The sequence below is a fragment of the Diadema antillarum genome, unplaced genomic scaffold (assembly GCF_040938485.1).
Source record: "Diadema antillarum isolate AM-2024a unplaced genomic scaffold, OU_Dant_1.0 seq00000786_RagTag, whole genome shotgun sequence".
Taxonomy (NCBI): Eukaryota; Metazoa; Echinodermata; class Echinoidea; order Diadematoida; family Diadematidae; genus Diadema; species Diadema antillarum.
The window spans coordinates 646,360-664,827 of NW_027271674.1; the positions used below are offsets into that span (position 1 = coordinate 646,360).

Genomic DNA, 18,468 nt, shown 5'->3' on the forward strand with positions numbered 1-18,468 from the left:
TAATGGAATGATTTAACACAGTCCTAATACAATGCATTGACTTCGTAACAAAACCTGTATTTTTTAGTTTGGACAAACAACCTCTGAGCATGCCCTCACTGTGACACATACGTTTTGTACTGCATGCTAAGCGGCGTTTATGTCAATCTAGATCATGTTCAAAATGAAGCGTACATAAAGTACTTTGCCAGTTTCAGGCTGCCGCTAATGACAGCAATTGTGACGAGATATTCTTCCTATATAATAGCATAAAAAATCAGCAGCACGCGACAGCAACAAAAATGATGAAAATCAAAACATTGTTCTTCATTACTGCAGAACCTCTTCGTTATAGTGACTTTTGTAACGACTCTACGGATCGAGTCACAAAGCCAAAAGGAGACGACTAGGGCTGATCAGAGTAATGTACACAACCATGACAAAGGAGCCCGCCGTTCTCACCATGTATTAACGATTTTTGTTTTCATAATCTCGAACTCCCTTTCATCCTCGATCGAGTTACATACCGAATTTTGCACGAGTGAATACACATCGCCTACGTACATGGATGCAAATCAAAAACACATATGCCTCTCATTTTTTTTTCTTAGCTGCGTTGCCAATGTGAGGGTGGTGTATTGACAGTTTCATATAATTTAAAGGTTATGTCATATCATGTCCCCTTCATACATCGGGTCAAGATAAAACTTAGCCTCTGAGTTTGTATTGGGCGCGGTTTATCTACCTTGGGCAGGCTCAATTTATCACATCTAGGTAATGAGGTTTTTAATTGTTTATTGAAGGATATTATGAACATGAAAAAAATGAATTTAATGTTCATTTGCTTACTTCAATGCCGGTATAGGGTTACGTGTTAATTAGGAGTGCAGTAGCTAAGTATGACTCCCGACTCCCAATCGGATAACCCGAGTTCGATTCCCGCCCGGTGCTCGCGTCCTTGGAGAAAAAAAATGCTTTTACTCGCCACGCCCCTCTCGACCCAGGTATGATTACAAATCCATGGGTAGGACTTACCTGGCAACGCTAGGGCAATAATAATGGCAGGACTGTGTGGTAGAGCAGTGGCAACACTGAAGATCGAGGATACCCTGGACAATATAAGGCATAATCAAGAAGATGATAACGGTACTGACAACTTCACATAATAATGTTCGAGCAGGATTTGAACCTACGACTTCTGATCAGAGTGTTTTAGTAGTAGCCATGACCGGTAATGAGGAGGTCGCAGGTTCGAATCCTGCCAGAGTATGTAGGCTATGCCCGTGATTTCATTTGTCATGGCCACTACTAAAACACGCATCAATTCAGTACTTATTTACGTCGATGTAGGGCACTTTGTCAATCAGTTGCAATGAAAACAACTTGACGCAAGAATTTCATCAAATTGAATGATTATGCCATTGTTTCGTATGAATTGTTATATAGAATCCAAAATCTATATGTTCACTCATTTGATAAGTGTTTATCAAACGTCCACTTCCTTATCACTTCCCACTAATTGTTTCATAACATTCAAATTTTATATATTGACTTATTTTGATAAGTGTTTATCAGACGCGCACTGCCCTATTGTTTCCCATGGATTGTTTCATAACATCTTATTTGATAAGTGCTCATCTGGCGTGCACTGCCCTATTTTTTACCTTGAATTGTTGCATATAACATCCGAAATGTATATGTTGACTAATATGATAGTTATCAGACGTGAGCTGCCTTATTGTTTCCCATAAATTGTTTTATAACATCCAAAATTGATATGTTGACTTATTTGCTAAGTATTTATCGGGCATGCACTACAATATTGTTTCCCCTCGAATTGTTTCAAAACATCCAAAATGTATATGTTGACTTATGTGATAGTTATCAGACGTGCACTGGTTGTGACTTTGCAGTCAAAGTGTATAAGAAGTTAAGAAATGCAAGATGCTTGAATATTGAGGAGTGATACCCCAATCAATATCACTCATGATTCGTCTAAACCCAGAGAGCTGTCTTTCAAGTGGAATGGGGGAAGGTGCATATACAATAATTTCTCAGTTCGGCTACACGGATGTATTAACCTTACTGTTTTTTCAGGAATTACGGAAGGAAAGTATTTATGAATATGCAAGCCAGGAACAGTTAGATCATCGTTACTCTGAAATTTGTAGGTCTCTTTACAGGCTACACAAGATATTGGCGTGTGTAAGTGGAAACAGTCAATGACAGCATAATGTGAATTCTGTGCCACGATAATGCTTTGATGCTGCCCATAAGGTGTAGTAATTTTCAGAACCAGGCTATAAGAAGGAAAACCCACCTAAACAGAAGCTTTGGAGATAATGTCGTAGATTTTGATGTTTGAGAAAGTGAATTGCTTTTGGCAAATAAGATATTCCTTATTTACTATATAAAAGGAGACAGATGCATGGTGAGGATGTGAATGCTCTTTTACGGTCTTTGGCACGGTCCAAATAAGATCGGCAAACCTAAAGTATAAGTACATGTATTGGGATCTTTTAAACAGTAAGAGTTGTCAGACTATAAGTGCAACCAATGTTTCTTTAACTGAGCTTTTACAAATTATGAATACTCATGGAAGTGGAATAAATCATTATCTTCCGGCGGACGGGCTCTGTGTGGATGCTGACAATGTGACAATACAACATGATTGTTTAAACGCACCATTACATTAGAAGGGGTTGAAATAATGAATAGTATATAGAAAATGCTCACGTATGTAGTAATGATTTGATACAAGATGATTTTTATTTTAATTTTCCTTTGGAAAATGTGCACCATACAATACCATAATTACACACATTTTGTATCAAAGATGCTCGAGACATTATGAAGTATCCAAATTATAGCAGAATTTTATGGCTGTAAACAGGATTGATTAGATGAATGACAAGGAGTTTGCATTTACATTTACATTTACATTGTCAAACCAAATGTAAACCTCATAATATCCTGGAGGAAAAGGTAAGTATTGTGTCTTGTTCAGTACATGCACAGGTGACTGCATGTTTCGTGGTTTGGATAGAGGAAATGGATCTACGGAATACATAAAGCTGAAGGGAAGCAGCCAACGAGGAATTAAAAGTTTCCTTAAAATCTGACCGACCCGGATAATCAATAAAAAAATGCATTGATGGTAATCATTTTCATATTTTTACACAACGAGGGATGAACAAATACACAGATGCAAGAACAAAACAAAAGAAATACAGCAATGATATACAAAACACTACATTACATTACGAAGACAGTACAGTACAATCTTAGTACTCGCTGCTTCAACGTCAACAAACAACTCAATTACTTGTCAAGAATGACTGCTATAACTTCTTGTGATTGAGATTGTCCTGCTGCTACTGGTAACATATCACCTTGTTCTACATATATGAATATTTATCAGAGTATAGTAAAAAGTTTTGCCAGGATGTCATGATCTATAGCACATCCGATATGCAAATATTCAGTGGACCTTTCTTGCTCTCGCAAGAAGTCTTTCATCTCTTTTATTTCCTTCCATTTTATTTCATTTCAATCCAGTCCATTCCAACCCATTCCATTCTATTTCATTTCATTTCATTTCACTTTTATTTCATCTCTATCCCAAATGTAATTACAGTGTAACATTTTACAAATATATCTAAAGTAATGCAAATAATTTCATATGATCAAGCAAAAGATATTTTGAACGGAAATGCAATCATATTACTGTGTAGCATCACTGCATGTACCAAAATCAAAGTTGTTACAAAACGGAGGGGACTGCTGAAAAGATTAAAAAAAAGAACAACAAATAGACAGCTTCGAGGAAGTTTCGGTAAGATATGAAGGCACAATATCTCCTGAAAATGTTTCCGATTGCTGCAACTAGCGCTGTATAATAAAATTACTGGAGGCTACATGATTAGCCGATTCCTTGCAGGAGTCAAAAGTTAATTACACGATGGCTCTTAGCGTTACGGCAGCTAGTCGAGAATAAAAGCTCATCCCACGTTTGTCTGTACGTGCTTCATTGGGCGTGACATCCACTTCAAATTTTGCGCGCACGAACTTCAAAGGACAACTGCCTGAATTCGATGTTATACAATTGAAAATATTTCAGTCACCATTTTTTATTGTCATTTACGTTGATGCGGTTTTGAATGAATGGAGGAAGGGAATAAACCAAAAAGAGCGACAGTATACACAAAACATCCGCGTCGAAATTACCCAGCCCGTGGCAATTTGCCCAAGCACATACATACATACATTATGCATACAAACATGCTTCCATATAAGTATCATACGTCTTTGATTCAACAACAATTCTCATTATCTTATTTTGATAATTATATATTATGTAAAACCTGATTTTTTTTTTGCTAATATGTTCCTTTAAGTTTATCACCATTTTTTTTTTTCGTCATGCTGTGATCTAATTTACCTTTAACACATTTGGAAATGCATGATCTGCCAATGGCCCTGTGATTATTGTTGGGGCTTACGCCAGCGTTCACAAGTGCCATATCTTTCCCAGCTAAAGATGCCTGCATTAGGCAAGATGCAGCCTCAGAATATCCTCAAAATGAGTCCTTAGACTCTTATCGACTCACACCGCGGTGTTCCCACAAGAACACAACAATAACATATCTATCGTGAGTGGAGATCAACTTACAAAGTAACACGAACTGACTCAAGATATTTCTTTCAAAGGAATGTGGCCAATGTATAAGGCTATAGTAGATATGAAGATCCACTTTTCTAAGTGATTCGTGGAATCAACAACAATTCTTTATTGATGCATAATAATGCTTTCTTTGAAGATGAAGTCGGGGGATTAACGGCTATTGATGAAGCATATGATTTTGTTTGCTTTGCATGTCTTCGTTTGTTGTTTACATTGATATTTTACAAACAACATTCTGTCAAAATCACTCCGGCACCAATAGTAGTTGTCACATCTGAGTATTTGCTCTTTTAAATCAGTTTCGTGTTAACTCATTTTCCCAGTAATTCTATGGATTTGAGTGTGGATGTGTCATCCGATAACACCAGATGAAATCGTGAAAATACAGTCCTTCACACACATATAGAAGCACCCGGTCGTGTACAAATGTCACATACATTATAAATTGGCGATGATTCTGATAGAGAAGATATACTCTTATGACTTTTCAATCATATTATGAAAATAATTCCCAGCTGCGGTGAAACCAACGACGAATCAATTCCTCGAACTTTTTTTAGATGGTCAACTCTAGCATTGTCTGGACAGGCAGCGATAAAATGATTAAGTCAGATCTGGCCAAATAAGATAAGAAGTAGACAGCTTTGTAAAATACATAGAGTAAGAACATTGGCAATGCCCATTACATTACAAGCTAAAACTCAGTTAAATGCTAAATTTGATTCTCTCTCTCTCTCTGTTCCTTATTTTCCTTTTTTTTTTGAGGGGGTCATTTTGTTTTGTTATAAAACGTCCTATATAGATGATAATAACCAATAGAGGTCAGGTATGTATATATTCACCCCATTTACCTTGTGAGATGAATTGTCATATATTTTTTTCTTTTTCTGTTTAATTTCCAATCCGTAGTGGAACGTGTTTGAATGGTATATGAAGGCCATAAACATGGCGAATTTAGCTCGAAGGCTTACTTGTTCGCTGCCAACGAAAGGTCCCTTTTAACGACTGTCAAACAATCCAGGTACTATTGAACGCCCAGTAAAGCTTTATATGAAGTGGGGGAGTAAGGAATGAGATGAAGAATAGATATGAGGCGTACAATAAACACGGTTTCTTTTTATGAGTACGAAATTCTGTATTCTAAAGTAGATTCAAATCGAATGGTTGGTTGAGAGCGTACACGTGACCAGCTATTTATTTTGCCTAACACGTAATTTTGCTTATGACAGGTCATTAGTTAAGAATAATGACTGGTCATTAGCACTTTCACGTCGTGATGCATGGTGGCCGAGCGAAATGTCATTATCTTTCAATATTTACGAACGATAAGGTGGGTTTATCAAACGACAAGGATTTAGTTAATCATTCACTTGTCTCATATTACTTGACTCATCATCATTTAATAAAGCAAATATTGTTCATTAATTTGTTTGGACTTAAGTTAATGAAAGAAAAATTACACACACCCGGTACCATCGAAGAAGTCTAAATGTGTGCACGTCACGAGTTCGACACCCATGAATCCTACAGCCCACGAGTCCGACACTACGCAAACAAGACCATTCACGATTTTGACACTAAGCGAACAAACTTTCTCCCTCTGCAGAGCTGCTTACTATTCTTTCTACCTTCATAAACGCCAATAATATGAGTATTTAAATTCATCCTATCAAACGATGGCAAAATGTCTTTGTGGTTATTCTTGATCTGAAATATCATAACATTATCATATCAATTATCAAAGAAATAACAAATCTAATCTGGAATGGATTTCGGGAAGAAGTTTAGATAAATGTGCGCAATCCATATGTGTAATTTATGTTGCATAAATACGATGAAAATTCCCCATACATCTTGAACTTTATTTCAATACAGGAGTAAATGTGAATATATTCCTCCCAAAATCATGTCAACATAAGTTTAATAGATCTGCCAAAACATATTTTCAGTGGTTGTACTTTGGTGTAAATGAAGCCGTGTAACAACTTATACACCCTGGAGAGTTCTTTGTTTATTCATAAAGTAATACGTCTTATACATGATATATTACTCTAATTTCTTCATCGTTGTAACCGAAAACACTCATACCATCGTTTACCAACGGATTGTAGGAGTTTGCAGGCCATTAACCAACAATGCGTATTTTTAAATAATATCACAGGAATTAATTTTTTTTTGTCATACAATGTTTAATTCCATATTAATTTGGCATATCCACATTTTGAAATCTATAGAAGACGACTGACCACCAAGAATCTTCAATCTCATTTTTTTCAATTCAAATGAATTATTTTGAATTTTCTGCATTTAATATATATTACCAATGAAATACAGTCACTTCTTTTTGTTTTCAAGACAATAAAACATATTATAGTGTGTACATCCGAACATAACTAAGATATACGTGTACAGATTAAAGAAAAGAATAAGAGAACAAAAAATTAGATTATGAGAATGATATTATGAGATTTTGGGTTAAGCACTTGGGCAGACCTATATTGAATGTCTCAGAACTCGTTATAAAAGGATGCAAGAGTTGCATCATCCAGATTCGGATTGTGACATCAAAAAGCATTGGGCGGGCGGTAAAACAAGGTTTAGCCCCCGGCGCTCAGCCATGGGAACCTATCATATAATTCATTAACGAAGGGCTGCACACCTATAGGCTGTTCCACTTGTATAGCCTCTAACTTTATACTTCGTATTTGTTTCACACTTTGTGTAATGATAGCACAAAAAAGAACCCAAATTACAGTAGTTCAGACAACAAGAAACATTAAATACGCATTGACACCAAAGAACCTAAATAATACATAGGTCGATCGTTCTTGGATAGACTGTTTGTTTCGTCTGTCATCAGAAAATGTATTTGATCAACGGCCTACACAATTCTGTGTAATGTTCATATCGGTGGACGTTTCGATGCGAAGTGGAGTATTTACTCTATTAAATCGTACCGATAGCTACTATATTAGGACAAAAATGCCACAAGAGTATTATTTCCAGACTACCATTATTTTGACCTATTGTTAACATGGCTCACTGCCTTCAGCCTTCGAAATTTGTTTTATTCTTACATTTTGTTCTTAACCATCACTCGCGGGGTCGCACCCCGCTGCCAGGATTGTGATATTTGTCAGCTTTCTGTCTGCTATAATTCTGCTATGACCCAGTTTATGATTGAAAAAGCGTGAACAATCTATCACCCTTTTGTTGATAATTTTTAAGTCGCATACACGTAGGAAACGCACGAATCAGTTTAAATATGATATCCTTTCCGGTCGCCTATCAAAACATGGTTGATGAGACTCATGATGACTGTATAATTTAACAAAAACATCCTGTGAAAGTATTGGTTGAAAGCCCATCAAGTATACGTCCTAGTTAATATCTGCATTGATCTATGTATAATGTATATGAATGTGTGTGTGTGTGTTTGTGTGTGTGTGTTTGTGTGTGTGTTTGTGTGTGTGTGTTTGTGTGTGTGTGTGTGTGTGTGTGTGTGTGTGTGTGTGTGCGTTCGTGATTCAACTATGGATTTTTGGTATCGCTTCGTGATTATGACACATCTCTTATTACATTCACGCATTTGCATCCTGCCACGCCCTAAACCTAGCGGGATCGGGAAATGATGTAAACGTCATTTTGTTTTCGCCTCCTTTTTAGTAAGTCAGTGTGTGTCTGGACCAGGCAATTTAAACCCCATGACAGACGAATAAGGATGATTAAGATCTATTAAGATCTATAGGATCTATTAAGATTTAGCCAAGAGTTCTCTTTATTAGAAAAAAAAGACGCCGTTAACGAGGTGCGCAAACTTACTGCGCGTTTGCTAATTATGAGTGGGTTATTAGGAGCATTAAAACAAAGGTTTCCGCCAAGTCACCCAGAAAGGCAGGCTATTAAAGCGCTCACTATGTGAATACGCCTATAAGCTGATTCTATGAACATGAAATCATCACCAGATTCCGAGGCGTGGCGCACTTAAGTGCGCCGGCCTACGCAGGAAAGGTTAGCGTTGCTCTTTAACCAAAGCCTCCATAGGTGAAGGCGAAATTCAAAGGCAGATCATTTATCTCTTTGTTCTGCCCCCCAAAATCCATAATGGCATACAACGCCCAACCCTGTGGGCTTAACAATACCTTCATGGTGTAGTGCACTCTCTGTCAATCCATTGAGGTATAGTTCTGTCGAATACAATCGTGTTATCGGCGGTATTGAAGCAGGCATTAGAATAATATGCACGTCGACAAGGGGAGAGGAAAAGATATACTGCGCAATGAGAGAGAACCCCCCCCCCCCCAAAAAAAAAAGAGATTGAAAGAGGGTCATGGATAGACAGACAGATAAAAATTGATACAAAGACGGAAGAAAGACGGAAAGATAGATAGAAAGAAAGAAAAAGGAAGAGGGAGGGAGGGAGAGGAAGAGAAAGGTGAAACTAGACATGCAGTAATTATTAACAAGATACAGTTGTCTTTGAAAAATCATTCGAAATCCCATGCTAGGTAATTATCTTCTTAACGAGAATTTTCCTATGTCATGTTTGTTATCCTCGCAATTTTGTCCATTACCTGCATAAGATTCAAGATTCTTTATCATCTGTTAACATAAAAAAAGGTGTTTTCCAATGGCAGCGAAAATTGCATTTCCTCATCTTCCAGACATGGAATTAATTTCACGCCTTTTTCCTTTCCATCAAATTGGATTGTGTGAATTTAATCAGTAAGTTGGATTATTCACAATAATATCGTACTCGAGATTAAAAAAGTGATAAACACAGCTTTCTAGAAGTGATAATGTGTACGTTTTGAGTGAAATATGTCTAAAACTGACTCTCAAATCCAACAATAGAGTTCAGCTTGCTTTGTGTTGCTAACAAAATATTATCACACGAATATGGTGAAAAACTCGAAATAAAACAAAACAAACAAAAAACGGGCAAACCTCAACTAACCAGGTCTTGCAGAATAAAGGTCAGCATAGATCATGAAGTGCTAGAATAGAGAAAGAACTGAAATAGTAGAAGGAAATGTCACAATACCCGGAGACCTAGCAATTTTGTTTCTTTAATCTTTGATCTCCTGGAGATGATAGGTGATTTAGAACAAATATTTGAATAATGAATACATTTCTAGTGTAAATAATTGAATGAATAGAATTCTGCTGGTGAAAAGAAAAAAATCGGTAAGAATGTCGTTGGAAGATCTGTTCGTTACAGTATTGTCATTTCTACGCACTTTTTTTTTTCCACACAGGAAAAAAAAAAGTTGATAAAGGATGTGTGCCTAACTCGGTATCAACGCGGGCGTGTTGTTACGATCTCGAGTAATTGACGATGGTCTGTATAGGTGAATGGACTCCAGTACTCGCGCAACCACACCTCTGTCTCGCTCACTGCGCAAGATGAGTCGCATTAGGGGTGCTAGCTCTGATAACACACACACTAATTAGGGGGGCGATTTTGGACTGCCCGTTTAGTAAGAACAGAAGTGCAAGTCCAGTTTGATGTACACCGAAAGATTTGCTGTGAACGGACGAGAAGACTAGCAATTGTTCTTGCTTTGATTAGGGAACTTTACTATCCACCAGCACCGCGCAAAGCGGAATTGTGAAACGTCTGCAGGGCTTATTTTAAACCCGGACTATCGGCAGGGGCGTGGGATACACTGTGCTCCGAGATCTGCTGCAATTAACTCTCCGGCCCAGAAATGAAATTAATTTTACTCACTCTTCTCTGTCTGGCGACTCTGGCGTTGGCCCAAGGTAAGGCTTTAAATGAAATGTTTGTTCAGCTGAGTGAGAGAAAGAAAGGGAGGGGAACCCAGAGAACATAATATCAACGAAAGAAGCATAATTATATGTGTTTTTCTTTACTTAACTGAAACGTTTCTGTCTGCTGAGACTATCAATGTTCAGAGCGTCACTCTCCTCGACCTGCATTCTGTGCGTTCTGATTACGGAGTCTATACCTGTTGTTACGCTTATTTAACTCTGTCTTTTCTAATAGCACCCGTTTCATATAAAATGTTAATGATATTTAATTTTGAAAAAATATAGTGTAGCATTTTGCGGTAGTTAAGCGGTCATAGTTTCACTTGTTGCATAAATTATGGATAATTACAGCCATCTATAGCCCATTACTTTAGACGGATCGTTAACTTACAGTTTATGTTTTGGGAGAATGATAACCATTACATAATTACCACTATCGATAAAGACATGAAGCGTACATGGCTCACCAAAGATCGATAAATCTTAATCTTGGAGAGAAACGTAAATATGGAGAGTTCACATATAAACCTATCATAATTATTTTGCGCAACAGCGCAATTCTTCTGGATTTCCTTTATCGTTTCCCTTTCTTGCCTGTCCCTCTTTTATTATTTCATTTTGTGTCAAGTGCATGTTTAATGTTTCTATTGTGTACATATGCTCACACGCTGATGTATATAGTATATACACATATATATATATGTGTGTGTATATGTGTGTGTGTGTGTGTGTGTGTGTGTGTGTGTGTGTGTTTGATGTGTATTTGATACCGGTATACATCCATTCATTCATTCATTTGTTGAATGCAAACATAAACACATAATCTTATATTTCATTTTATTACATAATTAATGCAATATCCCTGTGCACTTTAAACACGTTCACGTGTTACTATTATTTATATTCTTTACTGTGATTCAAAGCATATTGCATGTCAACATACTTTCAAAGGCTGATTTTGAATCTTGTCGTTAATGATGCCAACGACTTGTCGAGCTGGAGCCTCGAAAGAGTCATTTATAGAACAAATGAATGAATGTTTCTCTTCTGAAAGCAAGGCACAAACCATATTATTATTCGGGCGCGACTGAATCAGTTTTTTGAGGTGATGCCAAATCTTGCGGTTAATGACATGAACTGTGTCCTATTAATGTTCCCTGTGTCATTTCTTGTATATGTTTGAATAATGTCTTATTTCTCTATCTGAGAGTGTCAGGTCCGGATTATGAATATGAAAAGCCAGGAAGAATACTTACAAACACATGCATACACATAAGAGGACACACACTCATTCTCAAGAGCTTTAAAAAACTAGTGCTTCTGTGTATGTATGGGGAGTGGTTAGATAGACCAGTGCCTAATATCCATAGAGCAAAATTGCTTTGTCTTGAGGTTCCCAGTTCGAATTCATTCGAGTGGATTAATAGGATTTAATTGCTCCCCAGTGGGCACCTGTAATATCAATGATAATGATGATTGTAGACATTCATCCACTAAGATTAGTAAGCAAAGCAGGCGCAATCAATGTTCCCGATAATATAGACTGTCTCACAGTTGTTGTTGTTGTTGCTTTTATTTCCGTCTTCAGATAAAAAATACACACATTACAAGTTGCATATACATTGCATATACGTACAGAAGAAAAGGGAGAATGCCCGTTTAGTGTTATTTGCAAAATATGTCTGTTCTTCCACAGGGTCCCGTGTTGCATGCATATTATGCAACGTGTTCATTTTTAAGCAAAAGTGTTTCGTCCAAATGTGTATATTTTTAAAGCAAAATCCAGGTAGACAAAAAATAGATGTAATGCAGTTGATAGGAAGTCTTATTCAGTTGCCATGCAGAATCCTAACATGTCTAATTTCGTGGATATTCTCTGCATGTTGGTATAATCACTGTTTCTGAGTGTTTCTTTGAGAGAATATAATTACTATCTTGCTACCCCGTAGTGTGTGCTGTTATTCATGCCTGTGCTTTTTAAGCCATTGAAAATGATCCTGCAGAGAGCGGCTACTCAAAAAAAGAAAAAAGAATACAACTTTATGAAACATGATAAGATAATTGATACTGTAGAAAAGGGTGCGTACTAGTACCCAGAAACCATTCTTCAATTTCTTTTTTCGGGAATAGAATAATACAGACTTCGTGTAACATGTCTTGATGATAACTTATGGAAATTCGAATAGCTTACTCTTTTTACTCATATTAAGATGATGATAAGAGACACACAAAAACTGTGATAGTATAAAAAATGGTAAAAAACAAACTAAAGGCATTTGAAAACAGGGTCATTCTCATAAGTTGCACTTGAAAATAAAACTTTGAAATGTGCAAATACTTGAGCTTTGCAACTGATTGACAAATTGATTGACAGATTGACAAATTTACGTCGATGTAGGGCAATTTGTCAATCAGTTGCAATGAAAACATCTCGACGGAAGAAATTCATGAATTTGAATACTTAAGCTTTCTTTCAACTTGAAAATAGACGTTGGCAGTCAGAATGAAAACAATAAAAAGTTTACGCGAATATGATGGTTTAAATAATACCTTGATGTTTTCAAACTAATCAGAAATTTCAATATGATTTCATTACGGCTTGGTGTGCTCTTCCTCTGGCACCGAGGACAAATTCTACTTGCTTCAATGACGTCACAGCTGTGAAGTAATTCTTAATCATCCATAAAATACGTCAACTCACTGAATTTCATACCCCCACATCAGAAACCTTCTCATATGTAAAGCAAATGCTATTTTGGACTGTAATGACCCTGTAATGAGACAGTATGTTTGGATGAAGGCTCGAAAACTTTAAGGACCGCAAAGACATTGTTTTGTTTTTCAATGAAACGCATACCCAACACACATCAAAAGGATTTCCTTTTTTTTGGGGGGGGGGGGGGGGTGAGGGTGTATCTAGACATAGAAGATACTAAAGTGACATCTAATGAATGATTAGAATAATAATATGAATATGAATATACAGTCCAAAAGTTTTGTTTTGTAGTTTATGAAACTCTTCAAAAATGTCTGTTGGATCTAGGTGGAAGATGTAAATTTTGTAACATCCCCCTCATCACAAAACGGAAGTTGACTCTTGCAACACTTGAGGACTGATAAAGGAATATCATTAGAGAAAGTATTTAAGAGGTTTTAACGTACATTGAAAATGGGGAAAGTTAAAACAATTTATTCCCATTAGAGAAAGTATTTAATGCAATTTAAAAAAAGAAAATGATGTACAATAATGATCATATTCACCGTTACTCACTGGAGTTATCTAGATTCATTTTAAGAAAGCAAAGTTAAAAAGAAAAACCTACAAACACACTTTCGAAAAAAAGGGGTCAATATCAAATCTTACTCATCAATTATCTTCTTTTTTTTCTTGGTGCATGATTGAAAGAGACAATTGTAAACAGACACCAGTCATGAACACAAAGGAGGCATGAATTTTGTGCGAGCTAGTGACTTTTTATTTGCTAAGAGGAACGAATCGCTAGGCACAGGCTTATATCCAGACGACCTCGCACTCTGTTTATTTTCTCTTTCTTCCCGACCCAATCAGCAAATAACGATTGTTTCTTTGCGCAAATAGATAGGAAATTCCTGGTTAGGGCATTGACTAACTTTCTCTCTCTCCCCGTGAGAAGCAGTGGCCCAATGAAGTTGCAAAACAAGTTGCGAATGATGAATTATTTGGGGCTTAATCATTATGATCATGTAAAAGCAGCAAATCGCGTCATGCGCGGCAGAGCCACCCTCTATGGTGAGGTCAAATACGGGGCTCGCAATGCGAGTTGACACAGTTTTTCAACTTGACTGAACTGCCCTCAACTCTATTCGCGGCTAGACAATCTATCATAAACAGTTGTATACTACTCATGAGATCGCAACAAGACCACAATATTTCACCGCAGTATATACATCTAGAGGCAAAAGAAAAATAGGCCTAGAATTGGCCCAGCCCATATAATGAAACACACTTTATAAGCACACAAATAGAAACCAGGACTAGTATCAAACCCAACGTTGCATATAGCATCGAATCACACAGATTTCATTCGTATATTCATTGACCCGCACCTTTGCTTGGTCAAGCACAGAACGATCTCCATACCATCTGGTAACCATGGCAAAGGAATGTGAGCTTCTTATTTATGTAATGAAAAATGCCCACGCAAAGATAAACATTGACATTCTATTGTAAGCCTAAAAAGAGGTGACGGGGATGGAGCATCAGTGGGAAAAGGGTGCGTTGTAACTTCACGGCAAGTTGAATGCACTACAATAATCCGCCAATCGCATAATGAACTGCTTGGAAACAAGCCATGAAATATTTTTTGCTCTTATTTTATTTTTATTTTTTTTTTGTCTACTGTTCATTTGGTAAAGGCGATTACAATTACGACAAATATCCAATAAAGAGAATTATACTATATCTCGGGGTAACATTATCAAAGTGGGGCGTATAGGGGTGTAGCTTGTCATGAAGAACATTGTTCGCATCGAGGCCCTTTACATCAAAATGGTGAATGTTTAGCTTCAACGCAATGCACGGAGTTGAAGAGGAGCATTTTTAGACGTAAGGTATATACTTATTGTTCCAGGTTAGATTACGGCGCAATCTTACGTTGAATGTTGTTTCTCCACGATCATATCTTTCACCACTCTTTTCTCTCTCTCCCTGTCTATTAGCCTGTTTCAGGAAGTGAGCATCATTTGTTGTATGATTTTTTTTTTTGTTCTTTTCTCGAGAGGAGGGGGGGGGGAGTGTTCACAGGGTTAGGATGAGAAGTGTGAAGTTTCACAAATTTCTCTTTGTCATGGAAATAAACATGTAGAAATATATATTCATGTACAAAAAAGTTAAAGTATATAATGTAGTACTAAAACAAGTTGTATATATCGTATATATATTATATATATATATATGTATATATATAATATATATATACATATCATATATATACATTGACATAAAACATATACATACGCATATACATGGATATTCTATAGGAGTGCTTCTGAAGTGTGTATGACTTGCCTCATGGCTAGGCTAGGCTCCAGTGAAGTTAAAGGGACTGTACAGTACTGGTTGGGGTGGGGATTCATGTTTTGAAAATTCTTAAGTGAGATAATGAGAAACCTCATATGAAATATGAAAGAGCATGCTATTTTAAGAAGGATTCAACGTTTATTTGATGAAAATTGGTTTTCAAATGGCTGAGACATCCAAAAAAGTGATAATAATAAAAGGCGACATGCCACAACTTTAGGATCTCTTTGTTTCACCTTGTTTTTGGATATCTCAGCCATTTCATAACCGATTTTCATCAAATAAACTTTTGATGCCCCTTAGAATTGCATGCTCCTTGACATCTCATAGAGTGGTTACTGAATATCGCGCAAAATGTTAAAAGCTAAATCCTCACCTCGACCAGAACTGTACATACCCTTTAAACTCAAATCTCCCAACTTGTGAGTGTCTTAATAACTCAATAATTGGGAATGTCTTTTAATGCATTTCAGTTCTATTATAGGGTTATATCAACTCCATACATATTTATTTCCGTGAAAATTGGCCGTGACCAATGTATATATATATATATATATATATATATATATATATATATATATATATATATATTGAAACAAGGAAGGGAAAACTGACCAGAAACAATTGTAATAATAACAAATAGCGAAAACTTTGAGCAAAGAAAATGGGTTTTCATCGGGATTCGAACACGAGACATCCGGATGTCTCGTGTTCGAATCCCGATGAGCTTTGCCATGTAGAAAGGCGGCGATTTGGCAAACCATTTTGGTCGCGGCAACTAGCTGAAAAGCGGGCAGTTATATCAAGGAGAGATAAACAATAAAATCCATGTACACACTCATTGACTTCGTGGCTGTTAATACACACCTTACCGATTTCACGTCCGATTTTGTTCAAACTTCTTTGATATTGTCTTGTTTCAGTTTACTTTATCTTTGTAGGTCAACACGATTACTGAATGTGATTTCACATTTTGGACACTGTTCCACAACATGGCATCTACATAAAACAGCAACAAACAAAACCGAACTTCGCAGCCTGAGATGCAAAATATAACTCAACTTAGTGAGAAACACTCCAGTTCATCCTACTCCAAAATCTGTAAAAATGATTATTCATCCATTATATCATGTTATCAAAGAACAATTATCATGGTATTTATTTACACTATCGTAGTCCTTCCAATCTGGTCGCTCACTTTTATGTCACCTTCATAAACTGGTAATGTTAAACGGCTATTTTGGGTAACACAGTCAGAGACAGGGGCGGATAACAGTTAGTATGTGGGTTCGTGGAGCGCTTATTTGTAGCTCAAATTGATAACACCTGAAGGTATTCATTCCTATTCACACCCATACAGTTTTAGAGCTTGACAATCTCCCGCGCCTAGACAAGATAATCATGAAATGTACAGGAACATAATAGGAAGATGGATCTTAAAGGATGGAGCCATCTTCCAATAGTAAAAAGCTCTGTTTTTCCTCCAAAGGGACCCACATATTACACGCATTGTCTTTTCAGTGGGTCCTTCCGTACATTATTTCGTACATTACATCATTATTCTCCTTCGTGATTGATTACAATTTTTTGTCATTATAATGATATATTATTATGTTTGCAGCTGTTGTACATTCTGACTCTTTCAAACTTTACCGTTTACATTACTTTTGTAATAAAAAAGAGCGAAATGTTTTCTATAGTGTTCTGTCAAAAAAATAAAAAGAAGTTTAGATTGCATTGAAAAATCGTCATGGTGCTCTGCATTTACAAATTTTTCTTAAGATTTTATTAAAATGTTTCCTCTGTTAGTATTTACCTTCAGTATGACATGGCATTACATCTTTACCTTATAACCGTTTCGTACGACCGTACAATATGAAAATGTATATCGATGCATATGTAATTCACATAATTATGCCGACATATGTTACACTGTATTGACAATAGATTACATTATACAAAAAAGTAACTTCCCGTTCATCAAAATAGATTAACTTTTGAAAGAACCCATTTTGAGCAAAATATCTTTGCAGGACTATTTTTACACTTATTGACTAACTTCTGTGTGAAAATGAAATTGATTTGTTTAATCATGCATGAGTAAGCACATATCTAAGATAAAATAGTCACTTCAAAAGAAACAAGAGTAGCTTTTGGGAAATCTATGAAACATTCTGTTTCCGGTGAAAGTTAAAGTACTGTTGTTGTTTTGTCTTCCATTGCTTGACCCTCTGTATACTATTGTAACATTACACTTTAACATTTTTGCTTCATTTTTATGGTGTGTTCTTTCAGCCACAATACAACTCCCTCATGTTCACACAACATAAAATTATGTTTGGTAACAATATCGGATGCTCGTTCTTTATCTCTGAACTAAATGGAGTCTTCTTCTTTTTTTTTTGTCTCTACTGTAAGCAAAGGTCTCTCACCTCGCTCTCGTAAACCGCTGTTGAATACTAGTATCTCAGCTCCCATACGTGCTGTAAATAGCGTTGGTGAACAATTTTGCCATTGATGAGAAAGAGAAAGATTGACAATGACAAAATAGGGGGGGGGGGGTATGAGAATCAACGAAACACCAACTTAAGCTTACAGATGTATTTCCGCATTTTTATGTGAATTGTAGATTGCTTCAAGAGCAGAATCCTCATTCTACTTACGTAACCACCCAAACACAATAGCTAGTCTCTCACTACTACACACACATACACACACGCACACACGCACCCACACACACACACACACACACACACACACACACACACACACACACATTTACTCACATACCGCATTACACACTCACGTAAACTTATACAAAGCTGTCATGATTCAGACATGGGATGGGATACTCGAAGTTGAGTTCATAGATTTCCATCCTATCAAAGCAGGTATGGCTCCCATCCCCTCAAGGCTTTTATGTATTATCTCGTCAGTGAACATGCAACAAGGGATTGCTTCGTGTGCAGGT

At 36.6% G+C, this 18,468-nt stretch overlaps 1 protein-coding gene across 1 annotated transcript in view; it reads left to right on the plus strand.

Annotated features, from left to right (window-relative positions):
* Positions 1-18,324: 18,324 nt before the first annotated feature.
* LOC139739181 (uncharacterized) overlaps positions 18,325-18,468 on the plus strand; it is a 52,704-nt gene continuing 52,560 nt past the window's right edge. Inside the window, exon 1 of the mRNA XM_071649796.1 lies at positions 18,325-18,388. Coding sequence (XP_071505897.1) covers positions 18,325-18,388 — 64 coding nt within the window. The remainder of the gene's footprint in view (positions 18,389-18,468) is intronic.